We start from the raw sequence: 25992 nt of genomic DNA, 5'->3' as shown, positions 1-25992 counted from the left end.
GGGCGACTGTGGCGGCTGTGGCTGTGGCGGCGGCGGGGAAGCAGCTGACGGGCCGGCGGCGGCGGCGGCGCTGGCGGCGGTGACTGGTCCAGGCCCCGGCGGCGGCTGCAGCGACGCGGTGGCGGGCTGCGGGCTGGCGGCGTGAGGAGCGGCGGCGGAGAGCCGAGTGGCCGGGAACCGAGGGCACCGGGCCGCCCCTTGCCCAGTCCTTGCAGGCCGCCAGGCCCCCTCCAGCCGGGGCCGTGGAGCACCGGGGCAAAGGCCGGGGCCCTCCCATGAAGGAGCGCGACGCGGCCCCGGCCGAGCGGGGCAAGCCGGCCACCTACACCGGGGACAAGAAGGCGAAGATGGCGGCCAAGACCAACAAGAAGTGGGTCCGACTCGCCACCGTGTTCGCTTACGTGCTCTCCGTGTCGCTGGCCGCCATCGTGCTCGCCGTCTACTACAGCCTCATCTGGCAGCCGGTGGGCGCCGGGACCTCGGGAGGAGCCGCCGGCCCGCCCCCCGGCGGCTCCAACGCCACCGGCCCGTCCGGGACTTCAGGGGCGGCGGCTGCGGTGGGGCCCAACACCACGGGGTCGTCCCGCCGCGAGGCGCCGCGCGCCGCGCCCCCGCTGCAGGCGGTGCGGCCCGTGTCTCCTGAGCCTACTGCCGACAGCCCCCTGGCCGGGCCGCTGGAGCAGCCGCAGGGGGCCGAGGAGGACGAGAAGGAAGCGGCGGCGGCGCCCGGGAGTCGTTGAACCCCTCCGTGCCAGGGGTGGCCGGAAACCATCCTCCCCAAGCCCGGAGGCAGGACTTTGCAGCAGGACCGGGCGGGGAGCCCGCGGTAGTGACCCCCACGGGAGCGAACGCCTCCCTTCCCCCGACGATCGCGCGCTCGCCGCAGGGGCGAGGGGCCTGAAGTCGGATCTTCAGCCAAGGGACCACGATTCTCCGGGGGTTCGGGGTTTTGTCTTCCTAGGACCGTGCTGCGCCAGGGCCCTGAGCCATAAGGGGGATGGGGGGAGGGGTGGGGAGATCCCAGCACCGAACCCTTCTGCGCCGCTAGCTCTTCGGTATCTTACGGGGAGGGGTGACTCGGGCTTTCCCCCAAGACTCAGGGGAAGGAGGGAGCTGTAGGGGCTCTTCTTTAATAAGCCGAAACTCTCGCAAGGAGGAGGGCACCAAAAGTAGTGGAGCTCAGGTACGTCAACCTAGTTGCAGTGGCCACAGATGCATTTAATTTATAGATCCCTGTATATAGTTGTTGACATATGCACTAGAAGCTATAATGACATAGAACTACATGTATTCTCCCACACCCTGGGTAGCTACTGACTGATGGATGGGGCTAAGCAAGGGCTATTTGCTGGCCCCCAAAGTGCAGCTAGCCAGAAGGGCACAAACACTTTTTTCATTACCCACTCTTTCCCCTTTTCCCCCTCCTATTTCAGAGAGATAGATTTATGACACGTTAGGGTTAGACAAGACAAAAGTATAATCATTCTTAAACTTGTTGAAAGGACAATGGAAAACCTTTGGAGAAGTAGAAGCAGTTCAGGGAGGGTGGGGAATGTACTGATCCCCTGCTCTCCTCTTCCCACCTTAGTGCCGCCACCTAAGAGGCTTTCTGTTGCAGCCCTAAGTAGCTGGATATGGGCCAGGGAAGAAGGAGGGGAAAAAGCAATGCCTCTGTGCTTCACCCCTTGGCCTTCTCACAGAGTTCTTTTAGGAAGAGCAAGCTTTTGTAAGTAGAGTGGCTCACAAGTGTTTTATCTTTTTTTTTTCCTGCTCTTCAAGATCTGGTCTTGTTCCAGTAATCACCTTCACCTTCCCTCTTCCCTGAGCCTGTAGTGACAGTGTAGCCCTGTGATTAGGACGAAATCTGTTGTGAAACCAGAGCTTTGAGCACACCCTCTGGTTATGAGTTGTACTGTGGAACGCAAAAGGCCGAAAGGTGGGCTTCAACCTCAGGATTGTGTTTGGATAGCCAGATAATAGACCAGCCGTAGGAAGGTTAAATTGGCTTGTCTTTACCTCTCCTGATAAGCTCTACTTATATGCAGCCTATACTTTTATTGAGATGAGAAACATCAAGTGAAATGACATATGTAGAGCTAGCTCTGGGGCAGCAAGAATTATACATCCTCAATTTGAATTCCGTTTCCTTCCGCCACTTGCTTTTAGGCAGTTGAGTGTGGGTAGTGATAAGATATCAAACCCCTTCGTGTTTCCTTTTTGGGAAATGAGGCACTTTAAAACAATGACAACAACAACAACTTATCCACCTGAGTCCTGAAACAATTTGTCTCTCCAGTTTTCTGGCTTACACTCCAGTTAGCTCTGATCCAAGTTTACAGGACAACAGCCTTGCTGTAAGCCATGTCCTGGTGTGGGCAAGATAATAGCAGCTGAGCTATCATAGCCTAGGGGCAGGCTGGTAGCACCCCCAAGGTGTCTTGGTTGAAGGAGATTTCTGAGCACTTCGGTCATTAGGAAGCCCTGAGGCCTTTTTAAATTTTTTGTGAGGGCCTGGGGGAAGAAACATAAAATGCCACTTTATAACTTAAATAATAGTCTGTAATTTATATTTACTGTGTGAATTTTTAGTCTTATATTTTAATAATTTGTAAATCAATCTCTTATTCCAAGAATCCTTTGAATTTGCAAGAGAACATCTGGGAGTCTAATCCCCTGTCCCCATCCTGACCCCTGCATTCTGGACCGTTTAATCCACTTTGGGATGGATCAGAGTCTATAGAAACCACTCGTGGGTCCAGCTGCTGGTCTCCTGACTCTCTAACGCCTTCACTGGAATTGGGACATTAGCTCCAGCTCTAGCTGTGAGCGTGACCAGAGACATTATTTATAATTCAGCCATTTAAGATATACCTGTACTCAAAAAGTCCTGTATATTTTTTAAAAGTTTTATTTTTCAGGTGAACAAAAATACATTCTAAGAACTCTACGTCAGCCTGTGTAAGTTGATCATTTCTCTTTTCATGCTTCTTGGGGAAGGAGTAGAGGTTGGAAGAGGCAATGGTCTAAGGTGTGGTGGACGGGTGGTAATGAATAGGTGTAGGAGGAAAAAGCAATTGCTCTAATGTTCTCTGTGCCTGATGGTTTGACCAAATTGAAGGGTGGCAGGAATCCATCTTAGTCGGGAAGCAGTCACGGGGTTGGAAGAACAGTGATATCTAGCTCAGCTACCTTTTGCCAACCCTAAAATGGTTGGAAAAAAGTTCTGCTTTTAAAGGACTCTGAGCAGCTGCCCAGCTTAGGAAGCTAAGGGACCAGTAAGCACGCAGATTAAGAATTATTATAAACATTGAGCTGGCTGAGAGCTGAGCTGAGGTGAGGATCAGCCGCCTGATAGCATCACTGTTCTCACCTTTAAACCACTGGCTCCTAGAAAGCTCAAGAAGTGCTAATACTGGGGGAGACAAATGGATGTGTCTGCAGTGGTTGGACAGAGCTTTGTCTACAGTGGAGGAGGTGAGAGAGCCACAGGGCAGAGAGAAGGTGTAGGTTGCTTCAAAGGTGAGGCTTTTTCTTCCCTAGAGCAAACAATAAAAGACATGTGGGTGGAAAGCACAAATATAAGGGATTAGTTGTGCTGCAAAATACACAGCAAGCAATTGAGCTCAGCTCATTATTAGACAATGTTGCCCAGTGCGAAACCGAGTGAGATGCCAGTGTGGGTGGGGCCCCCTGAGGCCTGTACTTCTCCGGAGCTGTTGGGGGGTGGCTGCTGTGCTTTTATATCACCTTGTGGTCTGCCGGGGAGCATGGAAAAAGTCCACCCTTCTTTTATTTCCCTCTTGAGCCCACACAATGGCTTTCTGTGAGAGGGCTTGGTAAGGCAGAGCAGAAGGGGAGTGAGTTTCCAAAGTTCTTCAAGCCAGCCCCTCCTTTCTGTAGACGGGGACATGTGGCTTCTGCAGTTGCACACGGCTTCACACGTTGGGCACATACAGCAGTGTGTGCAGCAGGAGGCTGCTGGCCAATGCGAAGGTCACTGTTCCACCAGAACAGGGCCTGGTGGCAGGGAGCAGCGGTTGGAATAGCTTTATTGTCAAGGGTTAGAAATTAGCTGCAAAATTGTCCGTCAGGTTTTGAGCCGGGAAGGAGAGGTCTGGGCAAAGGGGGATTATTTTCCTTTAACTGCTTTGCACTGGGACTACCTGGATCATTTCTAGGTGTTCGCTTATGTTAGAAGTGACCGTGTGCGTTTATTTCTCGACAGCCTGCATTTGATGAAATAATCCTCTTTCGAAAGTGTAGTTCTGGAGGGTGAGGGGTGAGGAGTTTGCTAAGCCATTTAGACTGGGCTTGTGTGGGTATCATTTCTTTCCCCCACTGTGCTGAGGAAATGTTTCTCTGAAGTTTCCGGCATAAGAAACATTTTTCTTCCTAACAGCTCGAGATTCCTACACATATGAGACCACAGCTTTGGAATTTTTTCTGTCTACCTTGTTTTTTGGTTTTCACTAGGGAATCCTAAGATAGTGTGTTCTTTCGTTGAGTATTTATATCCTGTTTTGAAATGCTGAGTGGAGAGCATCTACTTGTTTCTACATGTTTCTTTAAGGGGAACTGAAAGGTCAGGTCCCGAGCTTTAGGACTACCACAGCTATTTAAAAGGGATAATAATTGCCCTCCCCTTCCTGTCTGCAGAGAATGGTGGTATTTCTGGAATTGCAATGCAGTAACAAAAGGGCCACAGCTGTACATTTTGTTGTCTCCCTCGGTGGAGGGAGGGAGCACAGTGGCCTTGCTCGTTTCAGAGGACCAGCACTAAGCTCAGTGCCTGGCACTGTTGACCACCTGGTTGATCACCGCGTTGGATAACATTGGCCCTGGAGTCATCGTGGTGTCACTGTCGTGATCCACTCGCGTATCCACAGCCGAGAATCTTGGTTCAGGGGAGTGAATTGCTAGCTCACAGCTGCACTGGCCGTTCTGGCCGCGGTTTCTTCACTGCCAGGTTGAGGGGCTTGGGCTTGGCCTGCCTGTTCTTGCCAGGCGCCAGGAGCCCACAGCTGTATTCCATGTGGTGCTTCAAGGAGGCAACAGAGAATATGTAACCCATTCATTGTCTCCTTTGTCCTGGCCCTGTGACCAATCTTGAGCTATAAAAATATCTGCTCTATCAACAGTTTTTTGGTTGCATCTGTTTTACTTGCTGACATGACATGTAGGTTTCTGCTGCCAGAAAACCTGTGTTATGCTCTTTGTTCCCTCCAGTAGCTAATTTAAAAATACAAAGACGAAATCTTTCTTTTAACCACACTCCCAGACTCTACAAGGCCGTCTGTCCTAAGTGCAGAAACAGCCGTGGCTCCCAGTGGCACACAGTGTACTTGAGCCACCTGGTCAGTAAGGAGCGCCAGAGCCACACCAGCTTCCCTGTGCCCCAGTGCAGCTGTGAGCTAGCAATTCACTCCCCTGAACCCAGATTCTCAGCTGTGGATACACAAGTAGATCATGACAGTGACACCACGACGACTCCAGGGCCAACGCTAAAAACATTTCTTATGCCGGAAACTTCAGAGAAACACTTCCTCGGCACAGTGGGGGAAAGAAATGATACCCACACAAGCCCAGTCTAAATGGCTTACCAACAAGAATCTACCCTTGTTACTTCCCTGTTTCCTTAACTTCAGTAATCTGTTTTTACAATAGCTCATCAGTTAATCAGCAGTAAGATTCTAACTTTCGTTAGAACATTTTCCATAAACCACTACCATTATTTCAAGAACTATTTATTTATCGCCTACAGTGTGCGAAGTGAGCCTCAAAAGTCCCCAAACCAACTTGTCCAAAAAAGCAGTTGCTGGTTACCAAGGATTTCCTTTTACCTCTACCTCTGTCTGCTACCTCCATGCTCAGAGGATGAGTTGAGGTCTCCCCCGGCCTGTGCTGGAGGCCACCTGTCCCTTCAGCTCCCTGCTAGTGGGCAGTGCTGAGTCACAGCAGCCAGTCTCTGAGCTGCAGGCAGCTCACATGTCACGAGGATCTGGGTTGGGCAGGCAGTGTGCTCTTGGGAGGGACCCCTGAACTGGAAGACAGGCAGCCTACAGACTCAGCGATGGCATTGGTTATCGCCCTTGACCTCTCTCTTTCCTCCTAACCAACTGAGAATTCATGAGAGCAAATGGAGCTAACAGGTGTGACAGGGCTTCGAGATCTTGGGAATAAAAGTACAGTATATTCACATGAGGTAATTAATATATTTTCAAGGGAGGGACTGTCCCTTTGGGCAAAAATGATGCATGGAAAGAAATGTGAAGGGGCAGGGAGTAAACATTACACCAGTGCCCAGACCATCAGCATCAGCATCACCTGGGAACTTGTTAGCAATGCCATGTCTTAGGCCCCATCCCATACCGACTGAATGAGAAATTCAGGAGGAGGAGCTCCGCGCTGTGTTAACTAGCCTTCCGGGTGTTTCGGACGCACGCTAAAATGTGAGAAGCACTGGCCCAGCCTTTCCCTCTGATTCAGTAACTTGGGGTTAGGGTATTACTGTTTGAACAGATGGTTATCCAAAGGTAACTTTTGACCCTCTTTCTTGGTTGAAGCCAGCTGCCCTGCTGAGGGAAGAGGAAACACTGTGTCCCTAGAGTTTTAAAAGGGAAAAAGCCTTCATTGTTGGTTATTCTTGAAGGTTGCAGGAGAGCTTGCCCTGGAGAGCTTGTTAAGAAGGAGGCAGGCCTGAAAGAGTCCTCCCTCCCCCTCCCACAAAGGTACTGATGTGTTTGCCTCACCTCCTGCCTTGGGGCCTGCAGCTCCTCCAGCCGGTCCTTAAAAGGAGCAGTGGGTGCCACATTTGTCCTTTCTGGTGCCAGGTCTGTGCTATTTCACTTCCCCGGCGTCAAGTGGATGCTTAATGAGAGGCCGTGACGTAGGCCGGCAGACTTGCTGAGAGAAAGCAGCCTTGGTCTGTGCCTTACGCGGCTTCTCTCATTGCCTTCCCCAGCCTCGCCTTCTCCCCCTCGGTGGGGCTGTGGTCACCCTGTGTCAGCTCTTCCTCCTAAGCCCTGATATCCCTCACTCAGGAAGAGACGCTTGTGGGATCTGTGGACACTGACAAATGACTTAAGAGGCAGAAGTGAAGCGGTGCCTTTAGTTTCTCCTATTCCCTTGACCCCCCCGATTTAGTCCCCCAAATAAGAAGATATGGCCAAAGTGGGATTTTTGCCATTTCCTTTTTTCTTTTCAGGGGCCAGTGCCATCTTTTCCTGTTATTCCTATCCCTGAGGCTAGGGTTTGGGGCTGGAGCTGACTGGTGGTCAAACCTTCCAAACTTGGGACTTGTTAGATAGCTGGGGATCCCCTGCTTCCAGGGATCCCCAATTACCCATCTCTTGATTATAAGAAAATACCAGCATGCTGCTCCTTTGGGTGATAAAACTTTGGGAGGCATGGAGCAAACTCCACAAAGGAGTTTGTTTCTGGGGAGTGAGTTCCTGCGATTGCTATGATGTAAACAGAAGAAAAGAGGAAACACTCTGAGCTGCAAGAGGCAGTGTGCAAAGTCAGGGGGAAATGCTTAGGATATCCTTGTGATCCAGTGGGTGGATGAGGGCAAAGAACATTCCCTGTAAGAGCAGAGTCACTTCATGATGCTTTTAACTCAGCCAGACTACCCCGGGGGATTAAAAGCAGCTCACTGTCCTAGAAGGCAGGGTAACATTTACAAACCATCCCTGTTTCCCTGAGAGTGTATTGACTCCAGTGACCATGAGACTAAAAGAGAAGACAGTGGAAAAGATAGAAAACCAAGTAGACAGAGATCACAACAAATAGCTACTTTATTTATTCGACAAATATTTACTGAGTGCCTTCTGTGTGCTACTGTGAATAGAGTGCCTACACTGTGCCAGGTATATTTTGCATATTCTCATCTTTAATTTTCTTAACAACCCTTCATCATAGGTATTACTAGCTCCATTTTGCAGGCAAGAAAACTGAGGCTTTTAGACGTTAAAATTGACCAGAGTCATCCAGCTAGCAGGTGGCAGACCTAGGATTCAGATTCAGTCTCTCAGATTCCAAGGCCCATGTTTGTTCCACTCAACCGTGCTGCCTATCATCCCCAAAATACCTCCCTTACAATATGGTCTGCTGCTCCCCTCTGTAAAGTGATATGGGCCAGGACAGAGATGCTTTCCACCTCTTCTGCCCTCCTTGTTTTGAGGCCTTAGGTAAAGCTGTCATCTCCCTGCTGGCTCCCTACTACCCACTGCACTCTCCCTTGTCAGTTCCTCCAGCTCTGTGCCTGGGCTCCTGAAGCCGTGTCCCATGAAGAACTTCCCACCTTTGAGGAGCAGTCTTGTCTGTTGGTTGGAGAGGAGAAGGGAATCCAAGAAGAAGGCTCCCAGCCAGGCCTTTAACCACAGGAGCCAGAAGGAAACAGAGCAGCCTTCCATGGCCCTGAGCTTTGTGGAGGGATGTCTAACCTTCCCTCCTGCTCCTTAGCTGGTTCCATCCTAGAGCAGGAGGGGTGGCCACAAGAGCTGCTGGTTCATTGCTCCTGAAGAAGGGCTCCCCTTTTTTGAGAAAAGTTCGGTGATACTTGCCTTGCACTACAGTCCTCCTGCAACGAAGACGTCCTGTGCCAGACTCCATTCTCTCCAAGCCCTAGTGACTCATTCCCGTGACATCCCTTTCTCCTAACATCCAGAAGGGAGAGAAGCCCTATTTCTCCATAGCCCTTTTGTCCAGCTTCCTCTCCTGCTTAGGTCTTGCTGTGAGGCCTCAACCAGAGCTCTGCCCAAGTTCTACATCCCCATCCCATAGTCAAACATGCCTTGGCACAGACCCTTTAATGAAGGCACATCTGTACAGTTGTGGGCACTGGGGGCTGGGGGAAGTTTGTGAATCTTAGAATTCAAATTCTGGATCCCAATTATTTGGGAGACATCTGAATTCGAGGCTGCCCGAACCTGCTCTACCCCAGCTCCATCCTTTGGGAGTCGTGAGTTCCAGAGCCAGTGCCATATTCCAAAGCCACGCACGTGTGACTGGAAGGCAAAAGGAAAACTTGAGCTTGGAATCTTTCACACTTGCCTTTTCATATCTCACAGGGGTCTTCTTCCCATATGCACAGAATGTTCCCAAGCCTTTCCAAAATTCCTCTGATCAGTCCTCACCTCTTCCAACCCCCTTCACCTCATCCCGTTCCCAACCAGCTTTCTCACTGCCCACTACAGGAAGTTGACACAACCCACTCTCAAGCATCTACCCAGTGCATCAGCGTCCCACCCAACTCTGAGGCCAGGAAGCTCCCACCGGGCAGGGGCAGCCGGCCCCCATCCCCTACAGAGCCAGCAGCCAGCCCTTGGAGTCTAGAGTCTGTCTTTGCCCCTAGCCCTCCATACACTCTAGTCCAAACCCTTACTGTCACAGTGTGGTCCAGGAAGCAGCAGCAGAGGCGGCACTTGGAGCCTAGTAGAAATGCAAGTTCCCAGGCCCAACCCAGACCTCCCGAGTTAGAATCTGCATTACTCTGCACCTTAATGTGTGAGAGGCACTGGTCTAAACAATCTGATCTGCCAAAAAGACACCCCTTCCTCATGCTTCCTCAATAGAGGGGGTGGAGAGCGGAGCAAGAGCCAGTGAGGAAGCCCAGCCCTCACACAGTTGAGCCACAGTTTAGGCCTCACTGACAGTGGAGAGATGCTGGGGATGATCTGGACACTCCCTGGAGAACCCAGAGAGGCTGGTGAGGCCCAGGACCCTCAGCAGAGAGGAACAACCGTGGCAGAGCCACGTGGGGAGATCCAAGCAGGGGCTTGGGGGCAAAGGGTACACACGATGAGAAGGGGAGACGCGCCTGCCTTTGCGAGCAGCGGTGGGGTGGTTCCCTCTGGGCTCCTACTACCATCCCCAGCCCCTGTCGGGCACCTGCAGCCAAGAACAGCTCCTGCTGCGCAGCCTGGGTCTGCCGGATGCAGGGATTTCTTCCCTCCCTCTTGCTGGCAAAGTCACCATCGCCCACCGGCTGCATTGCTGGTAGTAGGTGCTCAGGAAATGTTTGTTGAATTGAGAGGAAGCCACAGCTTGTGCGGAGACGTGGGCCTCAGGGGAGGGACGGGAACGGAGACTAAGTAGGAAAGACAAGTCCTGGTGTCGTACTTAGCTGCAGTCGCTGTTTCTCTGCCTCTTGGGTCACTGCCTGAGACCTTGCTCTGGCATGACACAGTGCAGGGAGGCGGTGGGAAGAGGAAGCTGGAGATGGCAGGAAACGACCCTGGGTGGCAGGCTCCCTCTGCCCCCGCTCAGGGCGCACTCCATGTCTGACCTGGGGGTGGGGGAGGAGGTCCCTGACGGTGGGCTCCCGCGCCTGCTGTGGGGAGAGGAAGCTGGCCCCTCCTTACTACCCCTCCCCGCCCCATTTCAGAGACTTTCCAGAGACCCTTCCTTTCACAGAGGAGACCTGAGCTCTGCTCTTCTGTCCCCAGCTCTGTCCCTGCTGGCTGTGGCCTCCCTTTCTCTGGGCCTCAGCCTCCTCTTCCAGGAGGCTGAGGCCCAGGGAAAGGCAGGAGGCTGCCAGCTGCTTGTGAGATCCCCAGGTTGGCCATCCTGTGAGTCTTGGACTGTGATTCACCTGCGTGCAAGACAGGGGTGTAGGAAAGGGCCCGAGCCTGGGCTGGCCGTGCCAGCTGCTGAGGCTGCCTGTACCTGAGGAGCCAGGAGCCGGCAGCCGGAGAGGGAGGCCAGGCCCTGGGGGTGATGGAAGCCAGGAGAGCCAGGTGCTGAGTGCTTCCAAGCCTTGTCCTCTCGCCATGGTCAGGGAGCTTGTGGCCTGGGCAGCAGTAGGCTTGGGACAGGGCTTGCCAGCCTCACAGACCAGGTGTGGCGTGGGGATACACCAGGGGCCCTACCTGCAGGTGAGAGCACACACGTGCACAGGGGGGTGCCCGTGAGGTGCAGGGCTTGGCTCCTTGCCTTCACAGTGTCACTCCACCGGAGAGTCTGCCAAACTGCTCAGCCAGGCTGCCACAGCCGCCAGCCACCACACGCCCAGAGCTCAAAGACTCTTGACGGTGTCTTCCCTCCTCCCCTCCCCAGCCCGGCCCCCTGCTCCCGAGAGCTTTGCTCAGCATCTTCTTGCAGGGGCAGGACCCCCTGTCCTGCTCCTCATACCTCCTGTGCCCCTCGCTCTTTGGCTGCCTCCTCTGGGGGGTCTGCTTCGAGGTGCCAGGACCTGCTGGGCCCCAGCCTTGCCAGGCCTGTCTTCTCTGGGTTCCAGGGGCTCTGCCTCTTTTGGGGGCCCAGAACAAGTCTGGGCTTCTGGCTCAGCCTGGGGCTCGGTCCACCCCAGGGGCTGCTCGTGACCCTCCAGCCAGGACACAGGGCTCTCCTGGGTCCCAGGCCTTGGACTGAGGCCTTGGACTGGGTCCCCGGGCCCAGGGCTACTGGCACATCCTAGAGAGAGGTCGAGGGGAAGCAAGTCCGTGTTTTGTGGAGAGCCAGGCTCAGGACTGGCTGTCGAAGCTCCTGACTCCTCTTTTGGCTCCTCTGGCGATGCTGATGCTGGAGCTGGGCTGGTTGCTGGGACACTCATGGGTCCGCCCGGCTCCATCCTGCTCGAAGTCTGCGCATGTCCCTTCTCATTTGGAGTCCTTCTGGTGCTTGAGCTTCCCTGACAACAAGAGGTCGGCTCTGCTGGTTGGTGAATTCAGGGCTCATGTCCCTAGCCCGCCCCATCCTATGCCCAAGTACCCACCTCCTGGCTCTCCAGCTCCTCCTTGCCTCCCTTCATTTCCCACCTGCAGAAACACAGAACATGGCAGGCCCCACTACTACCCATCCCACTTCACGTCACCTGCTCCGTAGCCCGCAGCCCATGTCCTCCAGGGAGAAGCGAGAGCCCAAGGGTCTCAGAGGAACCTCAGAGCCAGGACGAGGCTCCAGGATGCTTCCCTTCCAGCCCAACCTTCCTCCCCAAACCCAGACACTTCCTCTGAACACCGCCCACCGTGGCCCCGTTGCAGGTCCCCAGCTGCTGTTTATGGCCAAGCCTGCAGCACCTTGAGTTCTGTGGGGACTCCATGTGCATCCCGGCCTGCGCTGCCTGGGAAAGGCGCGCCTGACTTCCCAGGGGAAGGTAACTGCTGTAATTACCACCAGCCTCCCTGGACACCAGGCTCTTGCTGCTGCTGCCTTTGCTGATGGCCTCTCCCCGCATCTCATTAACCTGCCACAAGGCAGCAGTCAGCCAAGAGGCAGAGGCCCCGGGGGCTGGAGCAGGCACCTGGGCCAGTGCTGGGCCTGACCTCCCAGGGGCAGGGGAGGGCCAGGAAATTAGGGAGCCCAGATGCCTCCCTCGATTTTGCTCCCTGCCACATGTTACCTGCGGGCCCTGCCAGTCAGCCTCTCTGTCCCCCGAGCTTTGCTGCGTGTGGCCAGCGCCACCAAAGGTCTGCTGGGTTGTCCACCCCAAGTAGTACCGCCTGCAAGAGATGGTCCACAAATCAGGAGAGAAGAGGCCCATAGCAGCCCAGCTCCTTCACCAGCACGTGGGACCTGCTCCTCGTCCTGTCCCAACTCACCTTTGCCATCAGGGGACAACGGTGGGGGCTGTAGCTTTCGGTGGCTCCTGGGACCTAAGTGGAAAAAGGAAATGGCGAAAGGGTGGGCGTCACAAAAGACCCAAAGTAGGAACATCAGTTCTTTCGGGACCGGGAAGCTGCCAGCTGTGAGTGTTCTGGCTCCCAAAAAAGAGCCCTGGCCTGGGGGTCAGGGGAGCTGTGTCCCTGTGCTCGCTGTGTCACTCCTGACTAGGTGACCGGCAGAGCCTCTCCAGCCTCAAGCTCCCTTGTGTGTAAAATGAGGGACCAGCGACGCAAAGTTCTGTTCCTGTAACAGGCGAGGGGCAGCTGCCGCCCACGAGGGACCAACACCTCAAAAGGACCCCAGCGCTGACTTCCTGGTGAGCCCTTCTCCCCAGACCTTCTGGGGTCAGAATCCAGGACAGGGGCTGTGGGTTCGGAGGATGGGAAGGGAGGTCATGGTGCCCTCCTCTGATAGGGAGGGAGAGGAAGGAAGATGTCCTTCCATGCTTCCTTCCAGCTCTGAAAATAAGTGGTAAACCAAGAGACAGGGAACAGAGAGGAAGCAGGGGCAAGGGGTGAAAAAATGCAGGAGGGGTGGGTGTTGGCTCACCCCTCGTGCTGCCCACCCTGGCCGGGCCCTCTTCCCGAGGCTTGCTGGAGTCCTGTGGCCTGCGTTGCAGAGAGAGGGAGTCAGGCTGGCTGCTGGCAGGGAGCACAGAGGCTGCAAGGCTGCTGGTGGGCCGACACCTCCTGCCCCAGTCCCAGCCCCAAGCCCAGCCACGGAACCAAGGACATCATGGAGAGGGTGGGCCCGAGAAAGATGGGAAACACAGTGCTCACACACAGCCCTGAGCCCAGGGTCCGAACAGAGGGTCAGGCAGAGCCTCACCACCCTGGGGAGGGTCCCAGCAGCCCTCCAAGAGACACCCACAGTTAGCCCGACTCAGCCCCACAAGCATGTCGACCCAGCAGGGTGCCCAGCCCTGCCACCCACGTGGGCTTGGCCTTGTCCAGGTCCCACGGGCGGCGCCAGTCACCCTGTGCGTCTCTGTGCCGCGCCAGGCGGGCCAGGTCGATCTGCTCTCGCTCCTGCTTCCACTGGGCGTAGTCCCAGCCCACCTCCGGGGGGCCCCCCACTGGCCGGCGGGGAGCTGGGCCTGGGACCAGGCCTGGACTCTGGGGCTCCCGGACACCCTGCAGGGAGAAGACACAAAGCACCATGGGGTCGAAGCAGAAAGAGCCCTGAGCTTGGAATGGGGATCCAGAGTCTACTAACCCCTTCCTCTCTCAAGGTCTTGAGGTCCCCGCACCAAAAAAATTAGATCCATTCCATCTCTAACATGCTGTTTGCTATAGACACGGTTTCCGTCCACGCGTTAGTGGTGTCTTTTGGTCAAGTTACTTAACCTCTCTGTGTGTCATTTCCTCATCTGTAAAATGGGGGTAATAACAGCATCTATCCACAGAGTTGTTGCTGGCGTGTGTGGTCAGGTGCAGGCAGGGTGGAGAGGCACCCAGCGGCTGTGAGCGAGAGCCAAGACTAGGGGCTGCTGCCACCTAGAGGTCACACCTGGCACATGGCCAGTCTCTTACACCCTCCTGACGGACCTCCAGACACCCCCCACTCCCCCCGAGCTTGCTACCAGAGGTCCAGGCAGGGTAAGGGGCTAGGTCACACCCCTGGCTTACCCTGTCTCTCACTGCAAGACCCACCCAACGTGGAGACTGGCCAGAGAAAGGAAGAAGGAGTGGGAAATTCTTGCAGGTCCTGCCTGGGCCACGTCCCCGCGAATGGGGACATATGTGACTCCCCCAAAAGGGGACCACCACATTCATGTCCCCAGCCCCTCTTGAAGAGCTACCTTCTGGGCAGAATCTGAGCTGATGGCCATCTGCATGGAGGGGCTCCGGCCCAAGCCCCCTCCAGGTGACCCTTCTGCCCCCTGGCTCCTTGCTCTGGCGGGCTTCTCACTTACGATCCGCTTGGCCTGGGGAAGGCAAGGATGGGCAGTGTGGCAGAGCCAGAGAAGAAGAGGCTGCCTTCCTGGTGCCCGGGCTTCCCCCACCAGCACTGCTCACCTCGGCTTTGTTTTCCATGGTCACAGCCAGCTCCACCCACTCCCCCAAGCAGAAGGCACCAGTGTGGGCCTCTGCCTCCTCATCCTCAAGCATCTCATTGGCTGCTCCAGGTCCAAGGGCGCTCCTTGCCCAGTTCCGGCTGACCACCCGCTTCCCCTGCAGAATGAGGGGCCGTGCCGTCAGGCCACGTAGACAGCACTGGACAGAAGCTGGGGGTTGGGTCCTCTGGGTGGTTCCCCAGGCTGGGTTCCAGCCCTGGCCCTCCCTGGAATGCCCACAGAGGAGCTGACGCTGCGAGGCGTTCACATACCAGTGGCATTAGGTTATCCGGGCCTGGGGCCACCCAGGGGCCCAAGACTGCACAGTGGCCCATCATCTCTGAGCTGGGAAATCCAAAGCGCTCAGACAATGAGGCTCTGTCCCTCAGACGCTGTTCCTGGCATTCAGCCCCAACGTCTCTGTGCCCCTGGGGTTTGGGGTTTACGAGCGGCCTGTGCTTGGGGGTACGGGTGCAGAGCTCTGGGGCTGGAAAAGGGCACGAAGAGGCTTCTATCTGGTCACCTTTCAGCTGTGGCTCTTTGGGGATGAGGGCCAGCAGTGGCCTGGGCTGCATGAGGTTGGGAGCTGGTAGGTATGCCCCAGAATGTAAGCGGGAGAAGCAGAGGAGCGGGGGCAGCTGTGCTCCCCTGGCACGGGCTGGGCCTCCACCTCCTTGCCACCCCACCCTGTCTGCCGGGTGGGTCTTACTCCAGGAACCTGGCTGATGGTGACAGTGAGGCCGTCAGGACGGAGGAGCTCCGGCGTGGTCCCAGCCATGCCCCCCTGCTCTGCCTGCCGACGGTCTTCCTGGATCTCCTGTGGGAGGGCCCGGGGTCAGCACAGGCCATGGCCCCCCAGGTGCACAGAGACACAGATGTCAACAGGCCTACACAGAGAGACACCAGTGGGACACCAGGGGGCAGAGGCACTACATCACAGAGTCCCCAGGACCCTCACAGAGCCCCTGAGATGGAACACACCCAACCTAACCCTGGCCCCAGGCCCAGAGCCTGCAGGGAGAGACAACCATTCAGGGTCTGCAGATCGGGCAGGGAGTGCCAACCCGGTCAGTCCTCCCGGCCCATCACAGCCCACTCACCTGGTACCTGCGCAGTAAGGCCTGGTTCTTCTTGCGAAGGGCAACGATCCTCCTGTCCAGCTCTGCATCCTTCTCCTCCTGCCTGCTCATTGGGGACTCGGCCCCATGAGGCCCCTGCAGAGGCCAGGGGGCCCAAGCTCCTGACTGCTGGGCCCATCCCTTACCAGTTCCTCGACTTTCACATTCGCCCACTCTACCATGTTCTTACCACCCAAGGAGCAGACTCCAGACCCAGAGTGAGGGTCACGTGGGGAGATGGCCCATGGAAGGGCCCCAGCCCCACCCTGCTGGCCTCTCTGCCCATCTTCCTGCCACCTCCGCGGCCCAGGCCAGGGCCTCATACCCAGGCCTGCAGCTCCCAGCAGTGGCTGCCCCTCCCCCCAGCTCTCCAGGGAGCTCCAATGCCGAGCAGAGCCTGGAATGGGAGTTATAAATGGCTCTGGCAGCGGAACCTGCCGTGACTGGGAAGTTGCCAGGGTATTCAGGAGGTCGAGGGGGGGTTGTTTGGCTCCCAGGCCAAGAACCACGGTGAAAAGAGAGGCCCCTGCTCTGTCCTCGGCTCTCAGGCCCTGGACCCCACTCCCCAAACCTGTGCCCAGCCTGTGGGAAACAGCCACTCCCACAGGCCCAGCCTCTCCAGGCCCTGAGCTGCCGGCAGTCAGTCGGGGCAGGAAAGAGCCAGTTCTGAGGGCAGGCCCAGCCGGGGAGCCACCCGGGGCACACTGTGCCTCAGCACCGAGAGATCCCCGAGTCCCTCCTTCTCTGGCTGCAGGGACCCCGTTGTGGCCGATGCCCTTACCCAGCCCCCCACCGGCATAGGCACAGCCCTCTTCCTCCCAGGCCCAGCTGCCCCCAGCTGGAGTGTGGCCGCCTGGTGTCCCAGCCCCAAGAAGCCCCCCGCCAAAGGCAAGGTGCCACTCACAGCCGAGTGCATGGCAACAGCAGGCACCGAGAGATTTCCAGAGCAGCCCTGGGGGAGCCAGAGCAGGAGGGAAGCTGGAGCCACCGGAGCCGGGCCTCTGCCGGCCTCTCCCTGCCGGCTTCACCGCCCAGCACACGAGATCATGTTGTGATTACAAAAGACTCCTCTGGGCTCCCAGCCAGGAACGCCGTGGCCACCGCCCTCACCATCCACCCTCAGAGGGCGAGGATCAGGGCCCCGGCAGCCAGCTGGCCCTGCCCAGCACCTCTCCCTGCCCTGCCCCGGCATCCCCAGACGGACTGGCAGGGACTTCTCCCTGGAGGGTTGAGTCCACACAGGGGGCCCTATGCTCCAGTGGGACCCCAGCCTGGCCTGCCTGCAGACAGATGGGCAGCCAAGTAGCCCTCTGGCCCTCCCATTAGTAGAGAAAGACCTATAGCCCAGCCCATTGTGCTCCCTGGTCCAAGGGGCCCAACTCAAATGAGCGTCCCCTGTCCCCTCACTCTCCTCATCAGTTCTGGTTTAGGTAATTCGAAGGGATTAAGAAGCTCCCCTCCCCTAGGCCACCAAGTACTACCACATACCTAAAATAACACCATTTGTCATTCATTCCTTTAGGTTCAACATTGTCTTCCCTGTATTTTCTTTATACATATATATATATATATTTTTTTTTTTTTTTAATATTTATTTCACCTATTTTTTATTTTTGGCTGCGTTGGGTCTTCGTTGCTGGGCGCTGGCTTTCTCTAGTTGCGGCGAGCGGGGGCTACTCTTCGTTGCGGTGCGCGGACTTCTCATTGCAGTGGCTTCTCTTGTTGCGGAGCACAGGCTCTAGGTACACGGGCTTCAGTAGTTGTGGCTCAGGCTCTAGAGCGCAGGCTCAGTAGTTGTGGCACACGGGCTTAGTTGCTCTGTGGCATGTGGGAGCTTCCCGAACCAAGGCTTGAACCCGTGTCCCCTGCATTAGCAGGCAGATTCTTAACCACTGCACCACCAGGGAAGCCCTTCCCTGTATTTTCAAGTACAGTCACTCCTGGGACGCTCAGCTGTCCAGGTCAACCCCTTGGTGTGGGGAGCATCCCTCAGGGTCTGCGCCGCCACAGCTCAGGGCTGGCCAACAGCCTGCCCCCTTGGCTCCTAACTCTGGGCCTTTCCTGGCCTTGCTCTCCAGGGCTGGCCCTTTTAGCCTCTCTGATCCCGAGAAAGGAAGCAACGTTTCCTGGGAAGTCTCTCCCTAAATCTTCCCGGAGCACCTGAGGCTGCTGTCTCTGCCCAGGGGAGCAGCTTGCCTGGCAAGCCCACCCTTAGTTCCTCTGGGAGGAGGGGTGGACTCTCCGTATCAGGAGCACCTGGGGTCTGGTTCAGTAGTAACAGGTGCCCGACCTCCAGGCCCTGAAGGTCAGGTCGGAAGTCCCTGCATTTCCCCTCATCCCTGATTGACCAGGCCTGTTTCTCTAATTCCATGCATGACTTGTCCCCTTCTGTCTCCAGAGCAGAAAGCCCTGCTGCCCTCTCTCCTACCCAGACCAGCCCAGGCAGTCAGAGGTCCAACCTCTGCTCCCCTTGAACTACCCCTTCCTGTCTCCCCTCCCCTCCCCCTCCCCACCACGCTTAGCCTCTTTCTAGGCCAGGCCTTGGAGCAGCACCTCTGACCCCACGGCCAGTCTCCACCACCCAGAGTTCCCATCCTGCTTGGAAATGCCACTGTGCTCTCTCTTCCTTTCATGCCGGATGTTCCCACTGAGTCAGACTCGTCTACATTCCCAGTGACAGTGACGCACCCAGGCTACACACACACACACACACACACACACTTGCTTCTTCTCCCACCCTCTCCACATGCTGCCTACTGAGTTCCAGCCTAGTCTCTGAAGGTCAGGGCAGGGCCCTGGTGGGGTGGCAGTTGGGCCCCCTGTAGCCTGCCCCACGCCGTGTGGTTGGAGCTGGAAGGCCCGCAGAGCACCAGCCTGGGAGGGGGAGATGCAGCTGAGACCTAATGTTCTCTGTCGTCTTTGGAACCCAGGTCCCCAGACCAGGTTTGGGGAGGGCAGGTGTAGATAGAGGAGGCTATAGGAGCGAGGCAAGGTCTGCCGTCCCCCTTGCGCCTGTTCCCAGCCAGGGTGGGGGCAGGACAGCAGCGGGGAGCAGCAGGCACAGGTAGAAATCCAGCTCTCCTGCAGGGAGGGCGACCCAGATCCCTGGAAGGCCCTGCAGGAAAAGACTCCCCTAAACCAGTAGCAAAGGCCTCTGGACCCAGCAGGCTGGAGGCCCATGTGCCCAGGAGAAACCAATAGTCAGACAGCCCCACGGTGGCCGGCCATGTGCTTCCCAAGTGTTACTCACACAATAGTCACGCCTCAGAGCAGTCTCCTATTTTCTCCAGAGTCTCTGGTGTGCCTGTCTGCTCCTCCGTGGACAGAGGCTCTCTGAGGGCAGGAATGGTGTGCCAAGGGGCTCTAAATCCCCAGGGCCTGGCCCAGTGCCCCTGCACACTACAGAGCCTCCCTCGGCGCTTGCAGAATGAATACATGAGTGAGGAAGTCACGCTATCCTGTGCGTGGCTGTGGGTACTTGTGCATTGGCTGCGGCTGCCTTTCCCTCCACCCAGAACACACGCAGCCTTGAGGGAGGCGGTGTCCGCTAAAGTCCCTAACCGTGAATTTCCTTTCCCTGTCTAGGGAAGGCGGGGTGTGACCAGCATTGTGTTCCCCAGGGGTGACCATGTCTCTGTTACTCTGTGTCACCACTAGGGGGCAGCAGGGTTATAAAAGCCTGGTTGGGGGGCCCTCTTCCCCTCCCTTCTGCTCCCAGCGCCCCTCCCACAAGTCTCCATAACCCCCACCTCCCAACTCCATCAGACCAGAGAAGCCACATGCGTTGTAGGAGCCTCATTTTATTGGTGATGAGACCAGAGAGGTAGCACCCCTCTGCCTAGGCTGCTCAGCCTGTTTGTGGCTCAGATGAACCTAGCAGCCAGGCACCTGCCTCCTGACCAGCTCTTTTCCTGGCTGTCCCAACCACGCTGTTTCTCCTGATACTTCACTGTGTGCCCTCCCTCTCTCTACGCAGGGATGGGCCTGTCGTCCCGGGCCGCAGGTCTGGGTCGTGTCTCTTCCCTGGCTGGTCCCCCACCCTCTCAGGCAGCCTGCCGGCTGGGCCCATAGCACTACCACCCCACCCTCAGCGCCTCCCTGGATCAAGAAACTGCTGTCATGACTCCTACTGACCAGAGGTTTAGTGCAGGCCTCTCAGGTCAGGCCAGGCCTGGCCCTGGGTGGGGAGGACTCAGAGTGCATGAGGTAGGGCCAGAGGGACAAGCTCTTGGCAGGCTCTAGATGCCAGGGACGGTCTGGGCCCTACCACTCCCAAGAGCACACATGCCAGAGCAGGGTGGGGCCGAAGTCCTTTGAAGCATCAGGTGGCAGAAGGATGGTTCGGGGAACCCCTCCTCCATTCTGCTCTCCAGGGCACGCCCTGGGCTGGGGCATCCTGAGCTTTCCAGCTCCAGGCCAGCAGTGGGAGGAAAACCCTGACGTGGACCCGAACCCCTGAGCTACTTCACCAGGTCCAGTCAATGAGGGAACAAAAAGTGAAGACGCAGGCTCTACCTCAGAGGCACCTGACGATACCAGGCCACGTAAGCCTGAGGCCAGGGTGACATAAGACTCATCAGTTGAGGAGTTTTGCTTGCCGCAGGACAGGCCAATAAATCGGAGACAAGGTGTAGCCAGCAGACAGAGAAGATGGCAGACTAAAGTCTCAAAATAACCATCTTATCGGGGTTTGGATGCCAGTTTCTTTTATAGCACAGAGAAGGGGAGGAGAGAGGCAGTAAAGTAAAAAGGCCAGACGTTTTGCAAATATCCCCTGGAATGGCCAGCCTCACGGAAGGGATGTGTTAAGTGTTAATTTCTTCTTTCTCTTAGCCATCCACAGGTGGACAGGGTCTGGATGTTTGCCTGAACAAAAGGCACTTGGTTTAACATTCTGGCAGAGAGGCAGGGTTCCCTGAGGCAGGCCATTATGTATACACAATATCCTTTTAGTGAACAAAAGCAGCAGAAAGCAAAGGTTAAAGTAAAAGAAACAGATCCTACATGTAGTCAGATTTGGCTCTTCCCTGTTACAATTTTCCAGGAGATAACCTTCCAGGGGATGAGCAAGACTCAGCAAGGGGACGGCAGTGAGAGTGCTGCATGAAGCGGTAGTGGCTTCTTACCAGTAAGAAAACGTTAGGGGACTTCCCTGGTGGTCCAGTGGGTAAGACTCCGTGCTCCCAATGCAGGGGGCCTGGGTTCGATCCCTGGTCGGGGAACTAGATCTTGCATGCTGCAACTAAGAGTCCGCATGCCACAACAAAGATCCCGCGTGCCATACAACCAAGACCCAGCGCAGCCAAATAAATTAAAAAAAAAAAAGAGAGAGAGAGAGAGACCCTTAAGTCAGGAAAGTGCAGACCAGACCAGCTAGGTCACTGAAGGGCAGACTGAGGAGACAAAGCTGTCCAGAGGGACTCACTGAAGGTTTGACAGCAGGGGCTGAGTAGGCCATGCAGTGGTTTAGGAAGCCAGGGAGGAGGCTGAGTCCAGATCGTGGAGGGAGGGGTCTGTACCAGAGAGGGCAGAGGAGTTTCCAGGGAAGGGTGAGCAGGAGAGCCTCAGGAGGCCTCAGAGCATCAGCATGGGGGGGGGAGGGGGGGGCGACAGTGGGGGATGGGGAGAAGGAGCAGGGCAGCCAAGACAGCATCTAGGACTCAGGCCTGGGGTCCTCATGGATGTGGGGAGCAGGCCGGGCTTGCCTGCATGTGCCCAGGGTGCTCCTTCCTCTAGGCAGGCAGAGAGGCTGGAAGGCTGGCTTGGGACAGACAGGCTCTCCCCATCTTGAAGCTCATCACAGGGGCCTCTCATGGGGATGAGGTGTGGGTGGGGTCACACCCTCCAGGGATAGGGAAAAGGTCTGGCACAGTTTTCAGGGGCGGAGAGAAGGACAGAAGCCCAACAGAAGGCCGAGGGATTGCTGAGAGCTGGCCTTTGGAATGGCAGGGGGTGGATGCCCCCTCTCTTGAGGTGATATCACCCAGCCTAGAGGCTTCAAGGCAGAAGAGGGCAACCAGGGTGAGAGAGAGCACGCTGAAATGCCTGGGACACCACAGTCATCACAGGGAAGAGGAAGCAGCCTGGGGGTGGAAGGGAAGTAGGGTGACCAATTGTCCAGGTTTGCCTGAACCTGAGCCCATCTTAGCACTGAAAGTCCTGTGTCCAGAAGTCCCCCCATTCCTAGGCACACCTGAATGTCTGGTCACTTTATGGGGAAGGAGGCTGGGGCAGGGAGGGAAACTTCACCTGTGAGTGAAATACTCTGAGTGATGCCAGAGGCCAAAGATGCAGATGTGTCCCTCAGGAAGATCCCACTGTGAGCAAGGGGATGAACGATGAGGCCAGGAAGACAAATAGGTCATCAGTGCTAATACTGATAATCATAATAACACCTTGCACTTACATCTAACACTGCCAAAGCCCTCACACATGTGATGTCATTTGATCTCATCAAGCTTTGAAATCTGTGGATTAGCCAGGGCTAGTGTTATTCGATTCTCTTTAGCGATCAGGGTCAGTGACCTGCCCCGGAGTCTCGTGGTCGGGTGGGGGCCTCCCGCTGCACCGGCCGCATCCCTGCAGCACCCTGTCCAGCCCAGGTCAAGGCCGGCCACCTCTGCCCTCCTGTCAGGAGAAACCTGTCCCCTCAAACCCTGCAAAGGTGCCTGGCTGTCCCGCCTCCCTCCCCACCCCACCCCCCAGGACAGCCCAGGAGCAAGGGCCTTGCTGGCTCTGCTGACAGGGATTGGGGGTCACAGAGAGGGCCGACATCCTGCCTTTTGGCCTTCACCATCAGTCCACACGCTCCCTGAGGCCCCCCCACCCAGGGCCTCTACCGCTTCTGGAGATGCCCTCAGCCTCTCCTCTCCCTGAGCCCAGAAATGTCTCTCCTTCCTCCTAGAGTGCCTGTCTTCTCCACTTGATTGCCTTTCTGGTAGGGAAGGGCCACCTCTCTCTGCCAGGCAATAAACCCAAGCACTTGGTAAGCACTTACTATCTGTAAGGCACAGTGCCAGAGGGTAGAGGGGACCCACACGAGGTCGAGGTTCTGCTCACCCCCAACATCTTAGGATTGGGTAGAGGGATCCCACGGAACATCGTGCTCTGCTATAAATTGATTCCAGGACTTCCCTGGTGGCGCAGTGGTTACGAATCCTCCTGCCAACGCAGGGGACACGGGTTCGAGCCCTGGTCAGGGAGGATCCCACATGCCGCGGAGTAACTAAGCCAGTGCGCCACAACTACCGAGCCTGCGCTCTAGAGTCCATGTTCCGCAACAAGAGAAGCCACCGCAGTGAGAAGCCCGCGCGCCCAACAAAGAGTAGCCCCTGCTCGCCGCAATTAGAGAAAGCCAGCGCACAGCAACTAAGACCCAACGCAGCCAATAAATAAATAAATAAATAAGACATTATTAAGCAAGACTAATCCATTAAAAAAAAAAGAAAATTGACTCCAATGTGCCCACCCACTGCTGTGGACATCCTCCTCACCTCCCGAAGGCCTGCACCCCACCCAGACCACTCAGACTCTCCTCGCTTCTCTGTCCACCCCATCAAGATGGGTCTACCTCTAAATTGGGAGATTGGGATTGACATATACACACTACTATATATAAAATAGATAACTAATAAGGACCTACTGTATAGCACAGGGAACTCTACTCAATACTCTATAATGACCTATATGGGAAAAGAATCTTATAAAGAGTGGATATATGTATACGTATAACTGATTCACTTTGCTGTACACCTGAAACTAACACAACATTGTAGATCAACTTACTCCAATAAAAATTAAAAAAAAAAAATGATGGGTCTACCTCCTCGGCCCAAGGCCTCTGTACCTCCTACTGCCTGCCTGCAGTGATGCAGACCCGGAGCCCAGACCCTAACTCCAGAGATGCAGAGAACCAGGGTACTGAACCTTGAGCCCAGAGCATGAGGCCCCACTACCCTCCTCAGCCCTGCAGTCCCCTCTCCCCCTGGGGGGTCCATGAAGCCATAGGCCTCTCCTTTTAGCTTTCTGCCAAAGGCTGGGGCTGGGGGTGAACAGGTCATGACATCAGGGTCCCGGAAGGGGAAAAGGAGGATTCTTGGAAGAGGGGGGCTGGGAGGGCTGGGGAGGGCAGGGCGTGGTGGCCACAGGTAGTACCATTCAGGCAGCGTGGGCTGGAAGGTGTGAGCTCTGCAGACACCACGCCTTTGTAAACCTCCACCCGTCCTCCGTGCACTAGCTCCCCTAAGGCTCACAGCAAATATGTACATGACGGATTAATAACTCCCCATCTAGTCATAAACCAAAGTCCTTTGCCCACAGGGTTACCAAAGCAGGCTGTAATTTTTCAGAAATGCATTCCTGAAAAGAGAGACAACGTAATGTGGAGAAGGGGCCCAGGCTCTAGACTCAGATGGTCCTCGATTGGGACTAACTACACGCTGGCTGGGTGACCTCAGGCGAGTGTCTTAACTTCTCTGAATCCTGGCTTTTCCTAATCTATAAAAGAGAGGAAGATAATAACACCTATCCCCAAGAGCTGATGTGAGATAATTGGTATTTTAAAAGAAACTGACACACAACTACTTTCCTTTCCTGCCCACCATGGAAATAAAGGAGAGTCACTATTTTCCTCCTCTCCATTTTCCAGACTGTTTTCTGATGTGGTTATGTTGCTTCTGTTTTTACAGCTCTGATTGAGGCCAAAATGATATACCAGAAATGGCACAAAATGTACAATTTGATAAGTTTTGCCATGTGTTTACCCCATGAAATCATCCTCACGATCAAGGTAATGAACATATCCATGATACCCAAAACTTTCCTCATGTCCCTTTCTAATGTCTCCCTCCAGCCCCTCCCCCTCCCACCACGCTTTCCCCGGGCAACCACTGATCTGCTGTCGTTATCAACTGGTTCACATTTTCTAGAATTTTACACCATTCTAGAATTTTATAGACACTTATGTAGTATGGATTCTTTATGTCTTGCTTCCTTCACCAGCAGTTATTTTGAGGTTCACTTATGTTTTTGTGCGTATCAATAGTTCATTCCTTTTTACTGTCGTATCCCATGGAGTGCATGCACCATGATCCGTTTATTCATTCACATATTGATGGACATTTGAGAAGTTCCCCAGTTTTTAGCTATCCAAACAAAGTTACTACATTCAAGTATAAACCTTAGTGAGGCCCAGGTTTTCCCTTCTCTCCAGCAGGTCACTGTTTAAAAATGAATTTAAAGCAGTTCAGGTGCATCCAGTTCAACCAGGCTTTTTATAGGAGAACTTAGAGAGAGCAGCTGCTTTAACTTCTCTGCCTCCTCCTGCATGTTCTCGATTTCACATGGTCCTTATTCTCCTTGATCGAAACAGGGCCCCTCTGAGCCCCTTCGCCTAGTTGAGGGTGGGAGTGTCAGCTGGCCTCGGTTTCACCCATCACGGTGAGCCCAGGGGTGGGCAGCATGAGCTCAGGTCAGCCAGGGGACTGCCATCATGGGAGAGATCCTCCTCCTTCTCCTTTTTCCAGAAAATAAAAATTTTTTTTAATATGTAAAAAAGAGAGAAAAATAAACAAAATATAAACCACAGAAATGGAGACCAGTTACTACCCAACAGTAACTACACTCCAACCTTGCATTCATTCACCAGATTTTTATTGGGCACCTGCTGAGGGTCAGGAGAGCTGCTAAGGGCCAGTCCCTGGGGATACAAAGGTGAGCAGATAGTCCCACGGAGCAGGATACAGGAGAAGAAAGATGCAGGGAGAGAGGGGGTGCCTTGTAACAGGGGCATCTGGTCTGTCTGCAGGGGCCTAAGGGAAGCCAAGGGGTGTGGCACAAGCAAGAGGCCAGACGATTCAGCTAGGCCGGGCCACAGGGGCTTGCAGAGCATAGAGCAAGCTGGTGGTCTGGACTGCAAAACCCTAGGCTTGCTTCCCGCTTGTCGACATTCCAACCCCAAAGTCCCCTCTTCTTCTTTTCTTTTTTCTCTTTTTTCAGTGTCCTGGAAATTTATTAATCTTATCCCCAGTTCTATTTAAAAAACTTTTTTTTATTGAAGTATAGTTGATTTACAATATTGTGTTAGTTTCAGGTGTACAGCATAGTGCTTCAGTATTTTTGCAGATTATATTCCATTATAGGTTATTACAAGATAGAGTATAATTCCCGTGCTATACAGTATAGCCTTTTTCCTTATCTATTTTATATATAGTC

The 25992-nt window shown here is 55.2% G+C and overlaps 2 protein-coding genes across 4 annotated transcripts; one reads left to right on the top strand and one right to left on the bottom strand.

Annotated features, from left to right (window-relative positions):
* Positions 1-41: 41 nt before the first annotated feature.
* On the top strand, positions 42-2942 carry INAFM2 (InaF motif containing 2). The gene has a single exon (XM_061182253.1). The coding sequence runs from the start codon at positions 276-278 to the stop codon at positions 738-740; it is 465 nt and encodes a 154-aa protein (XP_061038236.1). The 5' UTR covers positions 42-275; the 3' UTR covers positions 741-2942.
* Positions 2943-11068: 8126 nt separating this feature from the next.
* CCDC9B (coiled-coil domain containing 9B) lies at positions 11069-16804 on the bottom strand. Of its 3 annotated transcripts, none has more exons than XM_061180512.1 (10): positions 16685-16804; positions 15763-15876; positions 14625-14780; positions 14408-14533; positions 13540-13739; positions 13156-13214; positions 12543-12596; positions 12344-12443; positions 11717-11759; positions 11069-11632 (listed from the first exon to the last, which is right to left on the bottom strand). In XM_061180512.1, the coding sequence occupies exons 1-10, from the start codon at positions 16694-16696 to the stop codon at positions 11087-11089; spliced, it is 1410 nt and encodes a 469-aa protein (XP_061036495.1). In that variant the 5' UTR covers positions 16697-16804; the 3' UTR covers positions 11069-11086. The 3 variants fall into 3 exon arrangements, with proteins under 3 accessions (XP_061036495.1, XP_061036496.1, XP_061036494.1); XM_061180513.1 differs by lacking the exon at positions 16685-16804 and adding an exon at positions 15381-15479 and having other exon boundaries at positions 15763-15963; XM_061180511.1 differs by lacking the exons at positions 15763-15876; positions 16685-16804 and adding an exon at positions 14935-15466.
* Positions 16805-25992: the final 9188 nt, after the last annotated feature.

This window comes from Eubalaena glacialis, chromosome 2 (assembly GCF_028564815.1).
Source record: "Eubalaena glacialis isolate mEubGla1 chromosome 2, mEubGla1.1.hap2.+ XY, whole genome shotgun sequence".
Taxonomy (NCBI): domain Eukaryota; kingdom Metazoa; phylum Chordata; class Mammalia; order Artiodactyla; family Balaenidae; genus Eubalaena; species Eubalaena glacialis.
The sequence above is the reverse complement of the archived record's forward strand: the minus strand, read 5'-3'. Positions and strand labels throughout refer to the sequence as shown.